This window comes from Somniosus microcephalus, chromosome 16 (genome assembly GCF_052327205.1).
Source record: "Somniosus microcephalus isolate GS21.2 chromosome 16, FLI_Smic_1.0, whole genome shotgun sequence".
Taxonomy (NCBI): domain Eukaryota; kingdom Metazoa; phylum Chordata; class Chondrichthyes; order Squaliformes; family Somniosidae; genus Somniosus; species Somniosus microcephalus.
The window spans coordinates 19470142-19494055 of NC_141002.1; the positions used below are offsets into that span (position 1 = coordinate 19470142).

The 23914-nt window shown below is 46.9% G+C and overlaps 1 protein-coding gene across 7 annotated transcripts in view; it reads left to right on the top strand.

Annotated features, from left to right (window-relative positions):
- LOC147106003 (DENN domain-containing protein 5B) overlaps positions 1 to 23914 on the top strand; it is a 360273-nt gene that overhangs the window by 201975 nt on the left and 134384 nt on the right. For all 7 annotated transcript variants that reach the window (XM_086008626.1, XM_086008628.1, XM_086008630.1 and 4 more), the window contains one exon: positions 13383 to 13570. In XM_086008626.1, the coding sequence (XP_085864752.1) occupies positions 13383 to 13570 (188 nt within the window). The remainder of the gene's footprint in view (positions 1 to 13382; positions 13571 to 23914) is intronic.

Here is a 23914-nt window from a genome sequence, read left to right on the forward strand (position 1 = left end):
CCGCTCACTCCAGGTTCAGCGGCCCCGCTCACTCCAGGTTCAGCGGCCCCGCTCACTCCAGGTTCAGCGGCCCCGCACACTCCAGGTTCAGCGGCTCCGGTCAGTCCAGGTTCAGCGGCTCCGCTCACTCCAGGTTCAGTGTGGTGTATGTGCCTTTAAGAGCAATTATGGTGTATGTGCCTTTAAGAGCCCCAGGTGTGCGTAATGCCGGTAATTGCCACTTGGGCTATATAAGCCTGTGTATTGTGTATATCCTTTAGAACCCCCCCCCCCCAGACTTGCTTAGTAAATACCTATGAACCAACTCCTGTCTTCAGTGTCTTTATCTACACACGGACACAACAGTGGCGACAAAGTGGAAACGGACTTACCTGCAATTCGGCAGCACCTCAAGGACATCGATTCCTCCAGCGTCCAGAAGACTCAAGGAAGTAAGAGAAACTGTGGTTTCACCAGCTGGCCAGGCTGGTGACAGGTACTGCGCTAATCCTTCCTGGGCGTCAGGCTGGAGCTCCAGCGGCGGGCTCTACAGCTGAGACAGGCAGCGAAATCGGAGGCAAGCAATAACGGACTGGGAGGGTGCACTCGAGAGACGGCCGGCGCGGCAAGCAGGTCAGCGTTTAGACCTCCGTCGGGAACGAGTCTCCAACAGTGAATAAACGGAAACCACAGTAAAACAGCGTTATTGTCGGTAGCAGCGGCGGGAAAGCGCGGGAAGCGCCATATCGTTGCTACAGAGAGAAAAAAAAAAGCGCGGGAAGCGCCATATCTTTTCTGAAATGCCTAAATCTGGTAATATTGAGGCTTTTGATGGCGAAATAGAAGATTGGACCACATACGTGGAAAGAGTAGAGGTTTATTGCACTGCAAATGGAATAACAGATGAAAAAAAAGCTTCAGTACTTCTGAACTTAATGGGCGCGAAGACATATGGGCTGTTACGAAATTTAATCACTCCAGCCAAACCAAAGGACAAGACTTTTAAAGAAATTGTTGATACCCTGCAGGAGCATTTAAACCCAACACCGCTGCTGATAGCGGAACGATTCAAGTTCTTCAAGAGAAATCAACACAAGAATGAAAGTAACGTTGATTACCTAAACGAATTAAGAAAGCTATCAAAGTACTGCCAATTCGGAGCAGGACTATCGGATTATCTTCGAGACAAATTTGTTTGCGGTCTCTTAAGTGAAGGAACACAAAAAAGACAGCTTTCTGAAAAAGATTTAACATTGGACAAAGCTTTCAGTATGGCTGTATCATACGAAGCAGCAGCAAAAGGAGCTGCAGAGATACAACAAGAGACACAGGACTTCGGCACCCATAAAATGACACAGGAGTTCGGAAGATGTTATCGCTGCGGCAGATCCACCCATAACCAGAGGGACTGCTGGTTCAAGGGCAAAGCATGCAGGCAATGTGGTAAGATTGGACACATTGCACGGGTATGCCAATCTGGACAAAATAAATCCACTGACAGAAAACAAAAAATCAATAAAGAAAAGTACAGGAAGGTACAAATGATGACGGACAATAGCTCCGAAGACCAGAATAGCGATAGCGACTCCGGAAACAAGAGACTAAGCTGTCTCAAATTACATAATGTACTTGCCAAAGAGGATTACCAAACCATTTGGGTTACCCTCACAATAGCAGGGTCCCCAGTTAAAATGGAGCTAGATACAGGATCAGCTCTAACCGTAATAAATCGACGAGATTACAAGAGGCTATTTTCGCATATACCTCTAAAAGACACATCCATTATCTTAAAAACATATACGGGGCAGAAAGTCTACCCCAAAGGAAAAATAAGGGTGCCTGTGGTATACAACGGCAAAGAAATACAAAAGTTGTATTTATACATTCTACAAGATGGTGGTCCACCGTTGTTGGGACGTGAATGGATAAGGAAGATACGTTTAGACTGGCACTCCATTCAGGCACTGACGGTGACCAGTAAGGAAAAAAACAATGATGACATCATACCCGAACGATTAAAAGACATCTTGGCCAACGCCAAAGAAGTGTTTCAAGAGAAACTAGGAACCTTGAAAGGCATCACCGCCTCAATAAAAGTGGAAGATACAGCAATTCCAAAAATTTTTAAGCCAAGACCGGTGCCATACGCAATACGTCCGGCAGTCGAGGCAGAGCTGAAGAATTTGGAAAAGGCAGGCGTATTATCCAAAATAGATTGGAGCGAATGGGCAACACCCATCGTTCCAGTCATGAAAAAAACATTGAAAAATAACTCTGAGGAACAGAAAAAAATTCGCATCTGTGGGGACTTTAAGGTGACTGTAAACCCGGTCCTTCACACGGTACAGTATCCTCTTCCGAGGATAGAAGATATTTTCGCCTCACTATCCGGAGGGAAACGTTTCACAAAAATTGACTTGGCACAGGCATATCTACAGATGGAGGTTGAGGAGACCTCTAAAAAGTATCTCACAATAAACACACACAAAGGCCTGTACCAGTACAATCGACTGGTTTTTGGAATAGCATCAGCTCCAGCTATCTGGCAAAGAGCTATGGAGCAAGTCCTGCAAGGGATTCCGGGGACTCAGTGTTACCTAGACGACATCCTTATAACAGGAGAAAACGACAACGAGCACCTTGCCAATTTGGAGCAGGTGCTCACTAGGCTGAAAGAACGGGGCCTACAAGCAAATCGCCCCAAGTGCGAATTTTTCCAAAATCAGATATCATATTGTGGCCACATAATTAATAAGGAAGGGTTGCATAAGTCACCTGAAAAAATTGAAGCAGTTATAAAAGCCCCAGCACCTGAAAATGTTTCACAATTAAGGTCATTCCTGGGATTAATAAATTACTATCATAAATTTTTACCGAACTTATCAACTATTCTACACCCTCTTAATGATCTTTTATAGACAGGAGTGATTTGGAAATGGAACGAAGACTGTAAACGTGCCTTCCATAAATGTAAAGACTTAATCACATCCGAGAAAATTTTGGCTAATTACAACCCATCACTACCAATCAGACTGGCGTGCGATGCATCCCCTTACGGCATAGGAGCGGTATTGTCCCATAGATTCCCTGATGGCTCGGAACGGCCGATAGCTTTTGCGTCACGCTCATTGAACTCAGCTGAGCGTAACTATGCCCAGATAGACAGGGAAGCACTCAGCCTGGTATGGGGAGTGAAGAAATTCAACCATTACCTACACGGACAAAAATTTACCTTGCTGACTGACCATCAACCCCTCGTCTCCATATTCAACCCTAAAAAAAGGTGTCCCCATTATGACGGCACAAAGACTACAGAGGTGGTCCCTTTTTCTAGGGGCACACCAATACAACATTGAATACAAAGGGTCAAAACAGCATGGGAATGCTGACGGTTTATCACGCCTACCGTTGCCAACGATAGAAGGGGCACCTACAGTAGACCCAGTAGAGATATTCCACTCTACCATAGTGGAATGTCTACCGGTGACAAATTCTGCCATTGAAAGGGAGACAAGAAATGACCCTACTCTCTCACGGGTCTACGATTTAACAGTGAAGGGATGGCCAGCACATGGCGAACCACTGTTGCCAGCATTCTCGCAAAGAAGAGAACAGCTGTCAGTGTGCCGAGGAACCTTGATGTGTGGATCCAGAGTGGTGATTCCACCCAAACTCCAGAATAAAGTGCTAAAGGAGCTTCACGAGGGGCATCTGGGTGGAGTGAAAATGAAGAACCTAGCTAGGGCGTTTGTATGGTGGCCAGGTATCGATGGAGACATCGAAGACATGACCAAGATATGCCTAGGATGCCAGAAGGTCCAAAATGCTCCGCCACAGGCCCCTCTACATCCATGGGAGTGGCCCTCATCTCCCTGGCAAAGGGTGCACATCGACTTTGCTGGTCCATTTATGGACTCAATGTTCTTAATCGCAGTTGATGCACACTCCAAGTGGCCGGAGGTAATAAAGATGTCCTCCACCACCACGGAAAAAACCATCACAGTATTAAGGACCATATTTGCCAGGAATGGGCTGCCGCAGGAGCAGATATGTTCTGATAATGGACCGCAATTTATGTCCGAAGAATTCAGGAAGTTCTTAAAGAACAATGGGGTAAAGCACTACACGTCCGCCCCATACCATCCCGCCACCAATGGATTGGCTGAAAGGTTTGTCCAGACCTTCAAGAAGGCCATCAAGGCCATGGGTAATGAAGACATAAAACTTCAGCACAAGGTGGATAACTTCTTATTTGCATACAGGAATGCAACGCATATGGTTACTAACCAAACTCCCGCCATGATGTTCTACAATAGAAACCTAAGATGCCGGCTGGATTTGGTCAAGCCCAACATCCGAAGGGACGTGGAGAACCGGCAGTTTCAGGGCATGAATGAAAGGCCAACTAGGGCCTTCCAGATAGGCCAACCGGTTTTGGCCCGGGACTACCGTACCGAGAAATGGCAGCCTAGAACTATCTGCACACGATTAGGACCACTGATGTATACCGTGGACATCGGAGACAGCATAATAAGGCGCCATGCTGACCAAATCATCAAGTCATCCGAAAAGGGACAACCTACACCACCACTCTATACATCTAACGATGAAGTAGAGATACCCATATCTACCTCCGATCCGGTGATACTGGAGCCCGATGAACCCGACACTGGCCTTCAAGCCGAATCAGCCTTGCCAGAAGAACCTACTACACCACCAGAAACTACTACACCCCCGAGGCGTTATCCAGACCGAGTCAGGAAGCCTCCTGAGAGACTAACTTATAATTAATTAATACAGCAATGTATATTATTTTGCATATAACATGTAATTAATAATTACTTAAAATATGATGTACTAGCTAGCTAGAAGGGGAGGAATTGTGGTGTACGTGCCTTTAAGAGCAATTATGGTGTATGTGCCTTTAAGAGCCCCAGGTGTGCGTAATGCTGGTAATTGCCACTTGGGCTATATAAGCCTGTGTATTGTGTATATCCTTTAGAAACCCCCCCCCCACAGACTTGCGTAGTAAATACCTATGAACCAACTCCTGTCTTCAGTGTCTTTATCTACACACGGACACTACATTCAGCGGCTCCGGTCACTCCAGGTTCAGCGGCTCTGCACACTCCAGGTTCAGCGGCTCTGGTCAGTCCAGGTTCAGCGGCCCTACTCACTCCAGGTTCAGCGGCTCCGGTCACTCCAGGTTCAGCGGCTCCGGTCACTCCAGGTTCAGCGGCTCCGCTCGCTCCAGGTTCAGCGGCTCCGCTCGCTCCAGGTTCAGCGGCTCCGGTCAGTCCAGGTTCAGCGGCTCTGTTCAGTCCAGGTTCAGCGGCTCCGGTCAGTCCAGGTTCAGCGGCTCCGGTCAGTCCAGGTTCAGCGGCTCTGCTCACTCCAGGTTCAGAGGTTCCGGTCAGTCCAGGTTCAGCGGCTCCGGTCACTCCAGGTTCAGCGGCTCCGGTCACTCCAGGTTCAGCGGCTCCGGTCACTCCAGGTTCAGCGGCTCCACTCACTCCAGGTTCAGCGGCTCCGCTCACTCCAGGTTCAGCGGCTCCGGTCACTCCAGGTTCAGCGGCTCCGGTCACTCCCAGGTTCAGCGGCTCCGGCCACTCCAGGTTCAGCGGCTCCGCTCACTCCAGGTTCAGCGGCTCCGCTCACTCCAGGTTCAGCGGCTCCGGTCACTCCAGGTTCAGCGCCTCCGCTCACTCCAGGTTCAGCAGCTCCGCTCACTCCAGGTTCAGCGGCTCCGCTCACTCTAGGTTCAACGGCTCCACTCACTCCAGGTTCAGCGGCTCCGGTCAGCCCAGGTTCAGCGGATCTGGTCACTCCAGGTTCAGCGGCTCTGCTCACTCCAGGTTCAGCGGCTCTGGTCAGCCCAGGTTCAGCGGATCTGGTCACTCCAGGTTCAGCGGCTCTGCTCACTCCAGGTTCAGCGGCTCTGCTCACTCCAGGTTCAGCGGCTCTGGTCAGTCCTATAAGTGGTCGAGAAAGAGCAGAGGAGTTCTCTCCCGGTGTCCAGGCCAATATTTATCCCTTAACCAACATCACTAAAATAGATTATCTGGTCATTATCCCATTGCTGTTTGTGGGACCTTGCTGTGTGCAAATTGGCTGCCGTGTTTCCTATATTACAACAGTGACTACACTTCAAAAGTACTTCATTGGCTATAAAGCACTTTGTTACATCCTGTCATGAAATGCAAGTCTTTTTTTTAAACCCACCACTTTGCAAAGCTTTTGGTCACCCCATCCTAATATCTCCTTCTTTGGCACGGTGTCCCTTTCTTTGTTTAGGCCTCTGTGAAGCACTTTGGGTTTTCTGCGTTAACGATGCTACATAAATGCAGATTGTAGTCCTAGCAATCAAACCGGTTTACATGGGCTTCGTCACCACAATAAACGGCCTGGTCCTTTCTCTTAGCAGATAATCCCAGCAGACTGGCTTAGGCCTTGGTTCCACCCACCCCCATTCCTGGACTGGAAATTAGCAGTTGGCCTCTGATCCACCCCCGTCCAGGGATTGGAGGGTCGGGCTGCCACTCCAGGTGAGAGTCCCTGGTCACCAGCTCCTGCTGTTCTCATAATGCCCAATTTGACACAGTGGCCAGAATTTTCCCAGTGCCGAGCGTGTGGGTTTGGCGGGGTCGGCAGTTAAAATTGCAGAGAATGACAACACGTCAGAAACCCACCATCATCCCGCCGACTTCCGCATTTAATTCGGGCGCGTTTCAAGGCGGGCGACCTCATTGAGGTAATTAACTGCTTTTTCAGAGATCTTTAACTGACTTTTTAACATCAGGTTTTGGCTCTAACTGGTTGTGCCTGGGATTCATGTACCTCGGGAACCTCGCCTGTGAAGGAGAGGCGGGAGCTCAGTAGCCATTGTGCGAACCCCTTAAATGACAGCTGGAAAAAACACAATTACTCTCACATTGCACTTGCTTCCTTGCCTAATGTAAAGGCTCTGGCTGACTCCATTTCTGTGGTAAACCACTGTTTGTATTCCTGTTTGTCCTGTTTGTATTCCACTGTGTACATGCCTGGACATGCCTCGGCTGACTCCTCCCACAGGTCCTAGTATAAAGGTGACTGCTCCCCAGCCCTTGTATCCTGGACCAGTCGACCACTCGAGGCAGACCTCCATTCTGTTGTTAATAAAAGCCTTTGGTTACTCTTCTAACTCTCAGTCTTTTATGAGTAATTGATAGCGCATCAATTTCATACAGAGATTTAGCTGTCAGCAGTTTTCCAGTCATTTCTGCAACCTCGGAAGCCACTCTCACCACATTGCTAGTCACCGTCACAACATTGAGGGATTGGGCCTCCGATCTCCACTTTACCCGCCATCTATTAGATCAGCATGGGTGCCGCATATACTGTCTCACCTTGGACCTCAGAACCAGACCAAAATGAGCCCGAGCACCAACAACACCAGCAGCAGCAACAGCAGCAGTCAGCAAAACAGCAGCCTTCTCCTCAACGAACTGATGCTGCACAGGAGAGGGGGGGGGGCACCACAGGGCTACACAGCGCCGGAGGCAATTCCCCCAACACAGGGAATGAGCTTCCTGGACATGACTGAGCAGCAGTGCTTCAGGAGGCTCAGGCTATTTTGCCAGGTCATCGCAGACATTTGTAGCTTGCTGGAACAAGACCTGCTGCCCAGAGGACCTGGTGGACACACTTTACCAGTGGCTGTCAAAGTCACCACCACCTCAACTTCTTTGCCTCAGGCTCCTTCCAGGGATCTGCAGCAGACATTTGCAGGATCTCGCAGTCGGCCGCCCACACATGCATCACCTAGGTGACTGATGCCATGTTTGACAAGTCAGCCAATTATGTCAACTTTGCCACTGATGAAGCCAGTGTTACTGAGTGGGCGCTCGGCTTTGCCACTCTGGCTGGCTTCCCACGGGTGCAGGGTGTCATCGACTGCACACATGTGGCCATCAAGGCACCCCCTCATCACCCAGGAGTGTTTGCAAACCACAAGGGCTTCCACTCCCTCAATGTGCAGCTCGTCTGTAACCATAAAAAGATGATCATGCATGTGTGCGCCAGGCAGCTGTCATGACCCTTTTGTGCTGCGCGAGTCCACCCTCCCTCAGCTCTACACCTCCAAACAGATTTACTGGCTGGCTGCTCGGAGACGAAGGCTATCCACTGAAGACATAGCTGAGGACACCCTTGAGGTGGTCAAGTACTGAGGCCAAGGAGAGATATAATAACAGCCACATGTCCACCAGATGTGTCATAGAGCAAGCAATCGGCATGATGAAGATGCGCTTCAGATGCCTTGAAAGATCTGGAGGAGCCCTTCAATGTGCAACAGCCAAGGTCTCCAGAATCATTGTCGTATGCTGTGAGCTGCACAACATAGCGCAGCAGCGAGGATTGGAGCTACAGAAGAAGCAAGGCGCAGAGCGCACAGCCTCTTCAGAGGAGGAGGAACAGGTGGAACACAAGGAGCAGGAGGAACCTGAGGTGGAGATGGCACCAGCAGCGGCGCACATTGCTGCCCGGGAGGCCTGGGATGGGCTCATCATGGCCAGATCTACTTAACTTGCACCAGTGCACCCATATCGCTGCCACATGCTGTACTAAGTTCCTCCCACCACCCCCCAGCCCCCCACACCCAACAACACCACAAAGCAGTCCTACAATGACCAAGTCATTCCTGTCACCCAAACTCCAATTGCTTGAGGTTAAGTAATGTCTCACCATTCATGCAAGTGACAAGGCCACTTCCCAGGTAGCAGGCAATAATGGACAAGACTGGAAAGTTGTACCAAGAAATAACTTTATGTGCATCATAAATATAACTGAGACTTAACATGAACATTTTTTCATACACCCACGTGCATACCCTTGTGCATCTAGGATTTGTCTTTTTTTAGTTTCCAAGTGCTTCAATGGGGTGCAGCCCCTGTGGATTCAGCAGAGGTAGAGGCAGGCTGCTCACTTCCCTGCTGTGACTGCTTACACACTTTTGGTGGATATCCTCTGGGTTTTGGAGTCTATGAGGGCCCCGCCAGAGACTGCTCCTCCTGCGACTGTGCAGGGGCGGACTCAGCCATCGGAATCTGAGGCAGCATGTGGGGCTCTGACTGAGGGGGAGGCAACAGGGGAGAGGTGGGGGCGCTTTGAGAAGAGCCCCCATTTCCATGACCCCTCTCACCATCATCCCTCTCATGGGCCACCCGCACTTCACTGCTAGCAAGGAGCTGGAGAGCACCTTGATGCACATCAGTGGGGCGATGAAGGCCCAAGTCTACCTTAATATCCCTCCTCGAGATGAGGTCAATGAGCGTCTGTAATCTGTTGTTCACAGCTAGCATGTTCTCATTGGACTGGCGCATTTGCTGCTCCATGCAGGTGGCCATCCTTTTCATGGAGCAGCACATCATCGCCATCGCCTGCGAGATGGTGGTGCTCATGTTGGAGATGGACTCCTCCATTCTCTGCACATTTGCAGACATCGCGGGTCCAAAAGCTGCCAGAGCCTCCTGCAATTGTTAATGCCCCTCCAGGATCACCCTTTTTATCGATGGCCCCCGAGGCCCAGTGACTGCATGCAGCTGAGCAGAGCTGGGAGCATCCTGCGCCCTCCAGTGAGGAGTCTCCACTGCTGTCCCTGTCAACACCATCTGCTCTTGCTCACTTGTGATGTGTGAGACATCAGGTGACAACACTACTCTATCTCTCACAGGACCCGTGAGCATCTGCGCTGATGCTGGGTATACAGAGGTCTACTGACAGTGCACCCTCAGAGACCGGAGCTTCCTCTGAGGAGCTGTCGTCTTTCTCCGGCTGGACAGTCGGCAGGGGAGGGGGACACTTGATGGATCTGTGGGAGAGTAAAGAGATGAATTAGAAGTGTTATGATAAGAATGGGTAATGATACCATTATGCACATGATGACATTTCACTGGCTGCTGCCATCATCACTGTTGTATGCCATGTGGCTGTATGATATTTAATTCTGTCACCAGGTTGCTGGGAGGTCCCCCTCTCTCCATCTCCCACCGCCAGCAGCTCTGCAACTCCAGAGATTTATGGGGCCGTCTCCTCTGCTGGAGTCAAATTAGTGAAGACTGGAGGGCTACCTCCAGTTCTCTGCCTCTCCCTGTTGTTGTGGGTTCTCTTCTCCTGCAAGGAGGGAAAGAAGAGAACTTTGAGTGAGAGTGATGGAATGAGTGTAAGGAATGGAAGGGCTACATCTGTAGAGTGACTATGAGGGAGTGGGGTGCCAATGCCAAATCGCCTCCTTCTGTGGTGTTACTTGCTATGATTGCATTAGGATGAGGGTGAGTGTCAGTGGTGGTTAGTGAGAAGAGGATGTGAGTAGGTGCATAGACAGAGAGGGATGGGTGGACCTGCAAGGTAGGTTGGTGTGAGGACTGATGTGCAGGAGTAGGCTTGGGAAGGCAGAGTGATGGGGTTGGGGTGACATACACTTCAGGATGAAGGTGAGTGTGGCATTGCACTCACCTTTCCTGACCTTATGAGATCATTGGATCTTTTGTGGCACTGGATCCACGTCTTCCTCACCATATCCCTGCTGCTGAACTCCTCCGCGATCTCTAACCATGCCCTCTTAGTGTCTTTGGCATCTGGGAATCTTGGGGCTGCCCTCTGTCTTTGTGTCTCCATGACCCATAGAATTGCCAATGTTATTCAGCAATTTTGAGCTCTTGAAATCACCTTGAATACTCCTATAACAACCTTCAAATGAGATGTGTTGAAGGCTGCTTTAAATATCCACGCTGAAAACGAGTCATCGGTGACTTCATCAGACCTGCTTCATTTAATTGAGCCAGGAAACACACATGTTGGTGCCATTGAGTTAAATGCGCAGTTGTAAGATTTGGACCACAGGTCACACACAGATTACCTAAAGAGTCTTGGGAGTTGTAAGGCTTTTTATTGGAGAGCTACAGTTGAAGCATAACTCAGATACTACTACATGCGATTGAAATAGATACAGTAGACATACAACCCGTGACAGATGAGGGCGATCTATGACCCTGGAATGGAACGAAATGGACAGTGAGGCAGTACGGTGGTCTTGGATTGGGTGGATTCACTGCAGCAGTCACTTCCGTTGGGTCATCCCTCGAGCTGTTGGAGGTGTTAGGCTGTCAGCCAGCATTGATCCACCTCAGAGGCTAAAATTGACCAAGGCGTTAGGCCGTAGCCACCTCGGGGAAGCCTTTGCCCCTAACTGCTTGTTTTCCTCTTTCGGTCGTCTGTTTTTATACTTTATTTCAATGGGCTGGTGGATACCTGGTGTCAATCATTTTTACCCATCCCATTGTCCAATTACAAGGGAGAGGCTACCTATGACAGCCGCCTCCCAGCCTCATGAGATCATTTCCTTCCTTATCTCTGTTCTAAAGGTCTTGTTGCCCTCTCGTAGACAGCTTGTTAATCCTACAGCTCCTTGCTGCATCCCCTATCAGGCCTAGGTATGCCCACTCGAAGGCCTGTTTTTGTGTTCTGACCTCGTAATTCAGTTCTCTGTACAACTGTTTTTCTGACATGACTGGAATCTTTCTGTGGCATCAACTTAGGGAAACTGCTGATCTCGGGAACCCGTAACAGTCTATTATTTCTTTCAATCCACGATTTCTTACACAGTGCAGAACGCGCTGTTGAAATCTTAGGGATGGCGACCTGCACGCACCCGACCTGACTCCAAGGTAAAGATTTCAGCCAATGAGGCCAGGATGAGTTTGTTGACTCTTATTGTCTAAGATGGAAGTGGAACGTGAGCAGCAGCATTACATAAACTGGTCCATCTATCTGTAAGGCACACAACCCCCTCCTCCACCAATTCTCCGGCTGCTTTGTTAGTTTTATGCCTTTCTTACTTCTAGACGTGATTATTCCAATGCTTTCCTGTCCGGCCTCCCACCTTCCACCCTCCATAAACTTGAGCTCATCCAAAACTTTGCTGCCTGTATCCCAACTCGCACCAAGTCCCGTTCACCCATCACCTGCCCGTGTCCTAACTCGCACCAAGTCCCGTTCACCCATCACCTGCCCGTGTCCTAACTCGCACCAAGTCCCGTTCACCCATCACCTGCCCGTGTCCTAACTCGCACCAAGTCCCGTTCACCCATCACCTGCCCGTGTCCTAACTCGCACCAAGTCCCGTTCACCCATCACCTGCCCGTGTCCTAACTCGCACCAAGTCCCGTTCACCCATCACCTGCCCGTGTCCTAACTCGCACCAAGTCCCGTTCACCCATCACCTGCCCGTGTCCTAACTCGCACCAAGTCCCGTTCACCCATCACCTGCTGACCTACATTGGCTCCCGGTCTGGCAATGCCTCGATTTTAAAATTCTCATCCTTGTTTTCATACCCACCCATGGCCGAGCCCCTCTCTATCTCTTATAATCTCCTCCAGCCCTACAACCTTCCAAGACATCTGCGCTCCTCCAATTCTGGCCTCTTGTGCATCCCTGATTTTCATCGCTCCACCATTGGCGGCTGTGCCCACAGCTGCCTAGGTTCCAGTCTCTGGAATTCTCTCCCTAAATCTCTCTGCATCTCCATCTTTCCTCCTTTAAGACAGTCCTTAAAACCTATCTCTTTCACCAAGCTTTTGCTCGCCTAGCCTAATATCTCTTTATGTCGTTCGGTGCCCAATTTTATTTGATAACGCTCCTGTGAAGCGCCTTGGGACATTTTACTATATTAAAGGTGCGCTATAAATACAAGTTGTTGTTTTTAATCCCTTGACAGCTGAATTTAACGTAAATGTAACGTTTTAATATGAATCACAGCAAGACCTTCCCTGGAGAAAAAATGGTCTAAAAATCCCAAAATGTGGCACAATTATTTGCACGCTGTCTTTATTCCCAGTGCTTTATTGGTATCAATGTGTTAATAAGACTGATGACACTACTAACTGTGAAATATTTTGCAAGTCATGCAAGCTACTTTCATTGTAACTGTTAATCTGATCTATTTTTTTTCTTCTGGCAAATGTAATAACCTATAATCAGGGCCACCGAACAATGTCAAATGCTGTAATTTTTGCATGGGATTCTGGGATATTTACTGGTGCTTTGGGAACCATAGACCACAATTCCATCTATGAAAACAGGAAACCACTGGCCTTGCCTATTGAGGCTACCTATCAGTCCCCTTATTACGTTGGCAAAACATCTCAAAATAGCTTCATTACTTTGTGGAGTACAAAGACTGTTCTGTAAAGTGCTATATTCTGAAGTGGTTCCACATAGATACTGATATGTTGACACAGACTGTTAAAATGTGAAGACTAAATATTTGGTGGGATAATATTTTGAGCTTTCCGTGGACTTTTTTGCATCCTTCATCTCCTGGGCTATTCCACCGCAAGAATAAACATAAATAACTCTCTGCTTTCAGATTACCAGCGGCTAATGACGGTGGCTGAAGGAATCACAACCCTTCTCTTCCCCTTCCAGTGGCAGCACGTCTACGTTCCCATTCTCCCGGCCTCCCTGCTGCATTTTCTCGACGCTCCAGTTCCGTACCTGATGGGCTTGCAGTCCAAGGAGCCCAACGACCGGTCCAAGTTAGAGCTTCCACAGGAGGTAAGAACAAGAGCCTGTTAAAGGCTGTGTCTTCACTCCACAAGCAGCTAGGTGCGTCAAGCATTGGGGCAAATGCACACAACTTAACACGGCAAGGAGAGGACTCAATGGTACTTGGGAAGGGTGATTGAGACCAGGACACTGAACTCACTGTGGGGGAAAAAGCTGTAATAAGATTAAGAAAGTCTTGCTGCAATTATATAGGGTTTTGGTGAGACTACACCTGGAGTATTGTGTACAGTTTTGGTCTCCTTACCTAAGGAAGGATATACTTGCCTTAGAGAGGGGGTGCAACAAAGGTTCATTAAATTGATTCCTGGGCTGAGAGGGTTATGGTTATCCTATGAGGAGAGATTGAGTAGAATGGGATTGTATTCTGTGGAGTTTAGAAGAGGTGATCTCATTGAAATGTATAAATTTCTGAGAGGAGTGGGCAGGGTAGATGCTGAGAGGCTGTTTTCCCCTGGCTGGAGAGTCTAGAACTAGGGGGGGTCACAGTCTCAGAATAAGGGGTCAGCCATTTAGGACTGAGATGAGGAGAAATTTCTTCACTCAGAGGGTGGTGAATCTTTGGAATTCTCTACCCCAGAGGGCTGTGGAGGCTCAGTATAATCTAGACAGAGATCGATAAATTTTTGGGCACTAAGGGAATCAAGGGATATGGGGATAGTGCGGGAAAGTGGAGTTGAGGTAGAAAATCAGCCATGATCTTACTGAATGGCGGAGCAGGCTCGAGGAGTCATATGACCTACATCTGCTTATATTTCTTATGTAACGAGAAGCTGGTAGAGTTAATATTCTGGAAAGCCAAGGGCCCTCTTGATCTGAACCTCACTTACAACCATATGCTGTCAGCTCCAGTCTGTTTACTGCTTAGCATCAGAGAGTTCTGGACTTCTAAGCTGATTATCAATCATTCTCCAGCGCATCTGTCTCATCTCCCGCACAGCTGCTGCACACAACATACTGCTGGAGGGCAAATTTAAGTTCCCTTCAGGCATTTATCGACGGCAATTATATTGGTTTCTTGTACAGAGTTGGAACAATAACCGGCCAACCGGAAGACTGTAACTGTCAACAACCCCTCACTCACACTGCCCCTAAAACGGAGGAGGAAGAAAAGCTCACAGCAAAACATTCTCAATCTCCATACATCATCCACAGCAAAGAGGGTGCCTGTTTTAACACAAAGGGTAGTAGAAATCTGGAACTCACTCCCCCATCCCCTCCCCCCTCCCAAAAAGAAAGCTGTGGGTCAACTGAAATTTTTAAGACTGAGATTGATAGATTTTTGTTAGGTAAGGGTATCAAGGGATTATGGATTAAATGTTGTTAAATGGAGTTGAGGTACAGATCAGCCATGTTCTAATAGAATAGTGGAACAGGCTCAAGGGGCTGAATGGCCTCCTCCTGTTCCTATTGGAGGAATTCATATCCTCAAAGCTCCAGTTTGGTGAAGTACCTCAACAAGCTTCCTGCCTCGACAATTGTACAAACCTACTTAACGAAGGGAGCGAAGTTCAAAGATTGATGGTGGGCATTGGGTATTCTGCTTGGAAGAACATCACTATTCCATTGGACCTACCACCTGCTGGCTCTTCAACACATGACCAGTCTTTTTGTTGTTGAATATTTAGGTGGTAGGTGACATATTTGTTGCATCTGAACTGCACTGAAAATCGGTGCTAGTGCACGACAAGTTAACGGCTTATTCAAGTGATAAGCTACTCATTGCCGCGTCAAAATTCTCAGGTTTGTCGATGACTATTTAGCAGGTTTACACATCTAATTGACTATTTTGGGAGCTGACGTGGGAAGTATTTCAAGTAGCGTCACTTGTGCTGTTTTCCTGGCGCTTTACTCCTGTAACCCTTTAGTTGAATTTACGTTACCCAACAACACAAGAGCATAATGGATAGGAGCAGGAGTAGGCCGTACAGCCCCTCGAGCCTGCTCCGCCATTCAATAAGATCATAGCTGAACTTTTACATCAACTTCACCTTCCATTTTCCAAAATATAGAATTCTTGAGATGCTCAGTGCCCAGCCCCCAAACTATCAGCAATATGATGACCTCATGGACCATCTAAGATCCCAGTTGAAAACCTACAGGGGGTGAATAATGACCAACTCGCTCAAAAGGAACCAAGGGCACATCAGCTTTACTCAGGAGGATGGAGTGGTTCCCTAAATAAAGCCCTGTAGCAACTGACCCAGATAACGTCAACCTTGAGACGGTGAACTCCCTAAAACAGCTACATTTCTAACTAGATAGCATAATGCACCTAAGGATTTCAGCGAAAAATGGCTCTCTCTTTTTATATAGAACGTACATCAGGCCCTGCCTTAATTCTAGCACCTCACTTCCAGGGAGGTGCTGCGTTCCACCGCACCCATTCAATTTGTCAGTTGCTGCAGAAACTACAGGTACAGCACATTAGTGAATCAGTTGCATTTTTCCGACAATCCAACAGCTTCTCGGTCACTTTTATTGATATCAGCTTTAATTAAAAAAAAACTGAATTCAAATTCTCCAACTGCCATGGTGGGATTTGAACCTCACATCATCTAGATTATTTGTCCAGTAACATAGAAGATTAAGGGGTGGTCTAATTGAGATGTTTAAGATGATTAAAGGACTTGATAAGGTAGATAGAGAGAAATTATTTCCCCTGGCGGGGGAGTCCAGAACAAGAGGGCATAATCTTAAAATTAGAGCCAGGTCATTCAGGGATGAGGTCAGAAAGCACTTCTACACACAAAGTGGAAATCTGGAACTCTCTTCCCCCCCCAAAAAAAAATTGTTGTGGCTGAGAGACAATTGAAAATTTCTAAACTGAGATTGATAGATTTTTACTGTATTAGGCAAGGGTATCAAGGGTTACAGAACCAAGGCGGGTAGAGGGAGTTAAGATACAGATCAGCCATGATTGAATTGAATGGTGGAACAGGCTCGAGGGACTGAATGGCCTCCTGCTATTCCTATGTTCCTATAGCCACTACACTACTGTATAAATTTCCATCAAGAAAGGTGGAACAAAAGAGAATGACAAGATTGAAGTAAATCCAGACAGGGAACGAGCAAAACCGATAATGAAATACCAGCGGAGATATGCTGTACTCCCCTGCGGGCAGTGGACTAACTTCTCCCAGCTCTTCACTCGAAATATTGCCCTCTTGTCTGTGAGAGATAAAAAAAATAATGATTACTTGCTGCACAGTTTGAATCTCACTGATTGCTTTGAACACATTACAATTGTCAGATGATTGTTTCATTGGAATACAGACTTACCCAGTGGCAGCCTCAACTCAAATCCAATTTAATCATTTTTCAGAGTATGCATGTCGAGTTTAAATGAAAATGTCTTTTGAACTCGCGTGTCCCAGAAAGAGTCAATAAGAGAGTCACCCTTCAACTCTCTCCAAGCAAATATACGTTCGGTCACTGCGCAGCTCCATTGGCTAGAGATGACTCAGTAGAGTTCATCAGGCAATACAAGGTCTTACATTGGATGAGCGTCTGAGACTGACCTGATATTGCAGTAACTGTAGGTCTTAAGATATTTGAATTTCCAGAAATCTGTCACTTGATAATTCACAGCCAACTCGACAACCGCCAGACTTGTGAAAGTTTCCACAGATCATCTGGATCGTTTATTTTCGTGAAAGTTAAAGAAATTATTAATTGTGTAAAGTTGGAGTAAAATTCCAATCTGCTGCAAATTAAGCAAATGCCCGGCCTAATGCTTTCAACGGTAGCTCGACATTTGCTCGTCTAAAACTTGAGCGTGGTGTTTACCTGAAACTCCAATTGCATTGTGACTGAGGTGGTTCACATGGTAGCATGAGCTCTATTATGGACTGGATCTAGCAACTGTACCTATCTTTAGTTAACGACCGCAGACTACCAGAGTATCATAGAATAATACAGCGCAAAAGGAGTCCATTCGGCCCATTGTGCCTGTGCCGGCTCTTTGAACGAGCTATCCAATTAGTCCCATTCCCCCGCTCCATAACCGTGCAAACTAATCCTCTTCGAGTACAAGAGTAGGTAGGACAGCTAGCAAATATAGACCTACTGGCATGAGGTAAAGGTGCCAATGGGGGGCACTAGTACTGCACTTATGAGGGGAGACTATGATGATGATTGATGTTTGTTACATCCAGTTGCTTTGGAAGATGGATGCAAAGGTTTGTGAGAATACAGATTGGCAAATTATCTGCAAGTTTATGTTCATCTCTCTTCCCTTCTGTGACTGTGTGTGTGTGTGTGTGTGTGTGTGTGTGTGTGTGTGTGTGTGTGTGTGAGTTTTCATCTGTTTCTTAAGATGGCCCAGTTACGATCAGAACCCTCAGGCACAAACCTACATGCTGGTGTCCGCCATGGCTCAGTGGGTAACACTCTCACCTCTGCAGTCAGACATTTGTCAGAACAGTCCCACTCCAGAGATTTGAGCACGAAATCTAGGCTGGCACTCCAGTTTAGCACTAAGGAAGAACTGCGCTGTCAGAGGTGACATCGTTCAGATGAGACGTTAAACCGAGGCCCCGTCTTCCCTCTCGGGTGGATGCAAAAGATCCCACGGCACTATTTTGAAGAAAAGTAGGGAAGTTCTCCCCGGTGTCCTGGCCAATATTTATCACTCGACCAACATCACTGAAACAGATTATCTGGTCATTATCACATTGCTGTTTGTGGGAGCTTGCTGTGTACAAATTGGTTGCTGCGTTTCCTACATTACAACAGTAACTACACTTCAAAAAGTTCTTCCTTGGCTGTAAAGCGCTTTGGGACGTCCCGAGGTAGTGAAAGGCGCTATAGAAATGCAAGTTCTTTCTTCTTTCTTTTCTTTGCACCATGGTTGGACAATTGGAATTTTAATGGGAAACTCGATAACATGCCGCCCCTCCACATCCCCCTTTCCCCCAACCCTTAGTGAGATTGTCCAGTAAGTAGCTGAGCCCCATGGACCATGGAACCAGCTCCCAGTCTGTGCTGGGTTCGATGATCTCGGGGTGGAGGTTGGGATGCTGCAGTTTGTTTCCTGCTGAGGGGCAACGAGGCAATCAGCCAGGTTTCCCGACTCTGATAGTTATCCAGAGACTCCTGCTGGAAGTGTGTGCGCATGCACTACAAGCAAGCACAGGCTCGGGCTTGGCCACGATGCTCCCCAAGGTCGATTAACCTGCCAGCACTCAATACCTGAGCTTACACTTTTAAGTAATGGGCATTTGGGCAAGAGACCAGAGGGTGCCTGGCACCTGTGGAACTGTACCCCAACAAGAGGTAATACTTTCAGGAGAGACGAAGAGGGATGGGAATTAGTGAGAGATAAAAACCTAATTGTCATGATCTCTGGTTTTGTCCTATGTAAAGGCAACTCCATTGCCTGCAATTTGCTAATCCTTTTATACAATACAACTATAATATTGATAAAAGTGCTGTCAATTTAAACTGTAACATACATCAATGTTTGCCCCAGTGGTTCTTCTACTGTACTTGTATACTGGCAGAAAGGATTGCTTGATATTTTAAATGTGCAGCTACCTGCAATGTTGGAAATCAAGCGTGAATTGGATCGATCCTTCAGACTGTAGTGAAACTGACTTGGTTCATTCTGGAAGCTTTAGTGAAGTCGCCAGTACAGTGATGTAGCAGGGATCCCGCTGGGCGATAATTAACAAGGATGAGTCAGTCTCACTGACTCTGTGTCTGTAAATCGCACTGCAGTACATTTGCTTGTTTAAAGAGATTATTCGCCGCAATGAAAGCGCATGGAGTTGGAGGTAGTCTTGTGACATGCATCGGTAATTGGTTGGGAGGTCGGAGACCGAGAGTAAGGACAAAGGGTTCGTTCTGATTGCCGGGATGTGATGGGTGGTGTTCCTCAGAGATTTGTACTGGAGCCTCAGCTTTTCACCATATTTACCAATGAATTGGATGAAGGAATAGAGAGTTGTATATTCTAAGTTTGCAGATGACTCTCTTAAAATAGGAGGCACAGTAAATGAGGTAGATGGGAGCAGGACCGTACAAAGGGACATAGACTAAGTGAGTGGGAAAAACTATGAGAGGTGGAGGTGGAGTTCAATGTGGGGAAGTGTGAGGCCACTCACTTTGGATATGATATAATTGGGATTACGGAGACATGGCTCCAGGGTGACCAAGACTGGGAATTCAACATCCAGGGATATTCAATATTCAAGAAGGACAGGAAAAAAGTAAAAGCAGGTGGGGTAGCATTGCTGGTTAAAGAGGAGATTAACACAATAGAAAGGAAGGATATTAGCTCTGATGATGTGGAATCTGTATGGGTAGAGCTGAGAAATACCAAGGGGTAGAAAACGTTAGTGGGAGTTGTAAACAGTAATGCTGAGGTTGGGGATGGCATTAAGCGGGAAATTAGAGACGCATGCAATAAGGACACAGCAGTTATCATGGGTGACTTTAATCTACATATAGATTGGGCTAACCAAATTAGTAACAATACTGTGGAGGAGGAATTCCTAGAGTGTATACGGGATGGTTTCCTGGACCAATATGTCGAGGAACCAACTAGAGATCAGGCCATCTTAGACTGGGTATTATGTAATGAGAAAGGATTAATTAGCAATCTTGTTGTGCGAGGCCCCTTGGGGAGGAGCGATCATAATATGATAGAATTCTTCATTATAATGGAGAGTGAAGTAGTTGACTCAGAGACTAGGGTCCTGAATTTAAATAAAGGAAACTACGATGGTATGAGGCACGAGTTGGCTAGGATGGATTGGGGAACGTTACTTAAAGGGTTGACAGTGGATAGGCAATGGCAAACATTTAAAGATCGCATGGATGAACTACAGAATTTGTTCATCCCTGTTTGGCATAAAAATAAAACAAAAAAGGTGACTCAACCGTGGCTAACGAGGGAAATTAGGGATAGCATAAGATCCAAGGAGAGGACATATAATTTGGCCAGAAAAAGCAGCAAACCTGAGGATTGGGAGCAGTTTAGGATTCAGCAAAGGAGGACAAAGGGATTAATTAAGAGGGAGAAAATAAAGTATGAGAGTAAGCTTGCAGGGAACATAAAAACTGACTGTAAAAGCTTCTATAGATATGTGAAGAGAAAAAGATTGGTGAAGTCAAGCGTAGGTCCCTTGCAGTCAGAATCAGGGGAATATATAATGGGGAACAAAGAAATGGCTGACCAATTAAATACATACTTTGGTTCTGTCTTCACAAAGGAGGACACATATAATCTCCCAGAGATGTCGGGGAAAATAGGGTCTAATGAGAGGGAGGAATTGAATGAAATCAGTATTTGTAGGGAAATGGTGTTAGGGAAATTTATGGAATTGAAGGCCGATAAATCCCCAGGGCCTGATAATCTACATCCTAGCGTACTTAAGGAAGTGGCCCTAGAAATAGTAGATGCATTGCTGGTCATCTTCCAAAATTCTATAGACTCTGGAACAGTTCCCATGGATTGGAGGATAGCTAATTTAACCCCACTAGTTAAAAACGGTGGTAGAGAGAAAACGGGGAATTATAGACCGGTAAGCCTGACATTGGTAGTGGGGAAAATGCTAGAGTGCATTATAAAAGATGTAATAGCAGAGCACTTGCAAAACAGTGACAGGATCAGACAAAGTCAACATGGGTTTACAAAAGGTAAATCATGCTTGACTAATCTACTGGAATTTTTTGAGGATGTAACTGGTAGAATAGATAAGGGAGAACCAGTGGATGTGGTGTATTTGGACTTTCAGAAGGTGTTCGATAAAGTCCCGCATAACAGATTAGTGTGTAAAGTTAAAGCACATGGGATTGGGGGTAAGGTACTGTCTTGGATAGTGAACTGGTTGGCAGACAGGAAGCAAAGAGTTGGAATAAACGTGTCTTTTTCCAAGTGGCAGGCAGTGACGAGTGGGGTATCGCGGGGATCAGTGCTAGGACCCCAGCTATTCACAATATATATAAATGATCTAGACGAGGGAACTAGATGTAATATCTCCAAGTTTGCAGATGACACAAAGCTGGGTGGGCGTGTGTGCTGTGAGGAGGATGCAGAGAAACTCCAGTACGATTTGGACAGGTTGGGTGATTGGGCAGATGCATGGCAAATGCAGTATAATGTGGATAAATGCGAGGTTATACACTTCGGTGGCAAAAACAGGAAGACAGATTATTATCTGAACGGCAATAGATTGGGAAAAGGGGAAGTGCAACGAGACCTGGATGTCCTTGTGCACCAGTCGCTGAAGGTAAGCATGCAGGTGCAGCAGGCAGTTAAGAAGGCAAATGGTATGTTGGCCTTCACAGCGAGAGGATTTGACTACAGGAGCAAGGATGTCTTGCTGCAGTTGTACAGGGCCTTGGTGAGACCACACCTTGAGTATTGTGTGCAGTTTTGGTTGCCTTATCTGAGGAAGGATGTTCTTGCCATGGAGAGAGTGCAGCGAAGATTCACCAGACTGAATACCTGGGATTGCAGGAATGACATATGAGGAGAGATTGGGTCGATTAGGCTTATATTCGCTAGAGTTTAGAAGAATGAGAGGGGATCTCATTGAAACTTATAAAATTCTAACAGGACTAGTCAGGCTAGATGCAGGAAAGATATTCCCGATGGTCGGGGAGTCCAGAACCAGGGGTCACAGTCTAAGGATAAGGGGTAAGCCATTTAGGACTGAGATGAGGAGGAATTTCTTCACCCAGAGAGTGGTGAACCTGTGGCATTCTCTGCCACACAGGGCAGTTGAGGCCAATGCATTAAATATATTCAAGAAGGATTTGGATATATTTCTTGAGGCTAAAGGGATCAAGGGATATGGGGAGAAAGCAGGGACCGGGCACTGAATTTGGATGATCAGCCATGATCTCATTAAATGGCGGAGCGGGCTCGAGGGGCCGAATGGCTGACTCCTGCTCCTATCTTCTATGTTTCTATGATCCAAGAAAGACAAATTGGAATATTTTCTTAATGGTGCGAGACTAGGAACTGTGGAGGCGCAAAGGGATTTAGGTGCCCTGTACACAAGTCACTAAAAGCTAGTGGACAGGTAAAAAAAAAGTAATCAAAAAGGCTAATGGAATGTTGTCCTTTATCTCAAGGGGATTGGAATACAAAGGGGAGGAGGTTTTGCAGGAGCCTTGGTCAGACCCCATCTGGAGCACTGTGTTCAGTTTTGGGCACCAAACGCCAGGAAAGAAACATCGGCCTTGGAAGGGGTCCTGCGTAGATTCACCAGAATGATATTGGGGCTTAAAGGGCACGTACACATTACCAGTACAGCTCAATGGATAGCAATCAGTAGGAGGAATGCAGATGTGTGCAGCATGATAACCAGGGCTTAAATGGGTTAAATTACGAGGACAGGTTGCACAAACTTGGCTTGTATTTCCTTGAGTTTAAGAAGGTTGAGGAGTAATCTAATCGGGATCTTTTAAATGATAAAGGGATTCAATAGGGTAGATACAGAGAAACTATTTCCTCTGGTGGGGGAATCAAGAACAAGGGGGTATAAACTTAAAATTCGAGCCAGACCATTTAGGAGTGAAATCAGGAAATACTTCTTCACACAACGGGAAATGGAAATCTGGAACTCTCCCCCCCAAAAGGCTGTGGGTGGTGGGTCAATTGAAATTCTCAAAACTGAGGTGGATAGATTTATGTTATGCAAGTGTAGCAAGGAATATTGTGCAAAGGTGAGTAAATGGAGTTGAGGAAGAGATTATCCATGAACTAATAGAATGGGGGAACAAGCTTAAGGGGCTGAATGGCCTACTCCTGCTCCTATGTTCCTGTTCATGTAATATCAGAATTAAACCAATGTACAGATGGCGAGGTTGCCCTCCATCAAGTTGGGTTCAAGGTCCTAGAACTCACGCTCTGTTTGGTTCACACATGGAGTACTGCATAAGGGGACCATCCAGGCCCTAGAGATGGGACAGCAATGATCCTGGCTTTTAGATAGATGAGCTGTGAGGAATGCCTAAATAAGCCTTGAAAAGAGGGGCCCTTGAAGAGGAATATAAGGAACTTAACTGGTTAGATACTGTTAATCTGGATCAAAAAGAAAGCAAGACCTCAGGACATCCCAAAGCGCTTTACATTCAATGAAGTATATTTGAAGTGTAGTCACTGTTGTAATGTAGGAAAGGCGGCAGCCAATTTGCACACAGTAAGCTCCCACAAACAGCAATGAAATAATGACCAGATAATCTGTTTTAAGTGTTTGTTGAGGGATAAATACTGGTCAGGGCACCTGGAGAACTGCCCTGCTCTTCAAATTGTAACTTGGGATTTTTTACATCCACCCGAGAGGGCAGACGGGGCTTCGGTTTAACGTCTATTCTGGA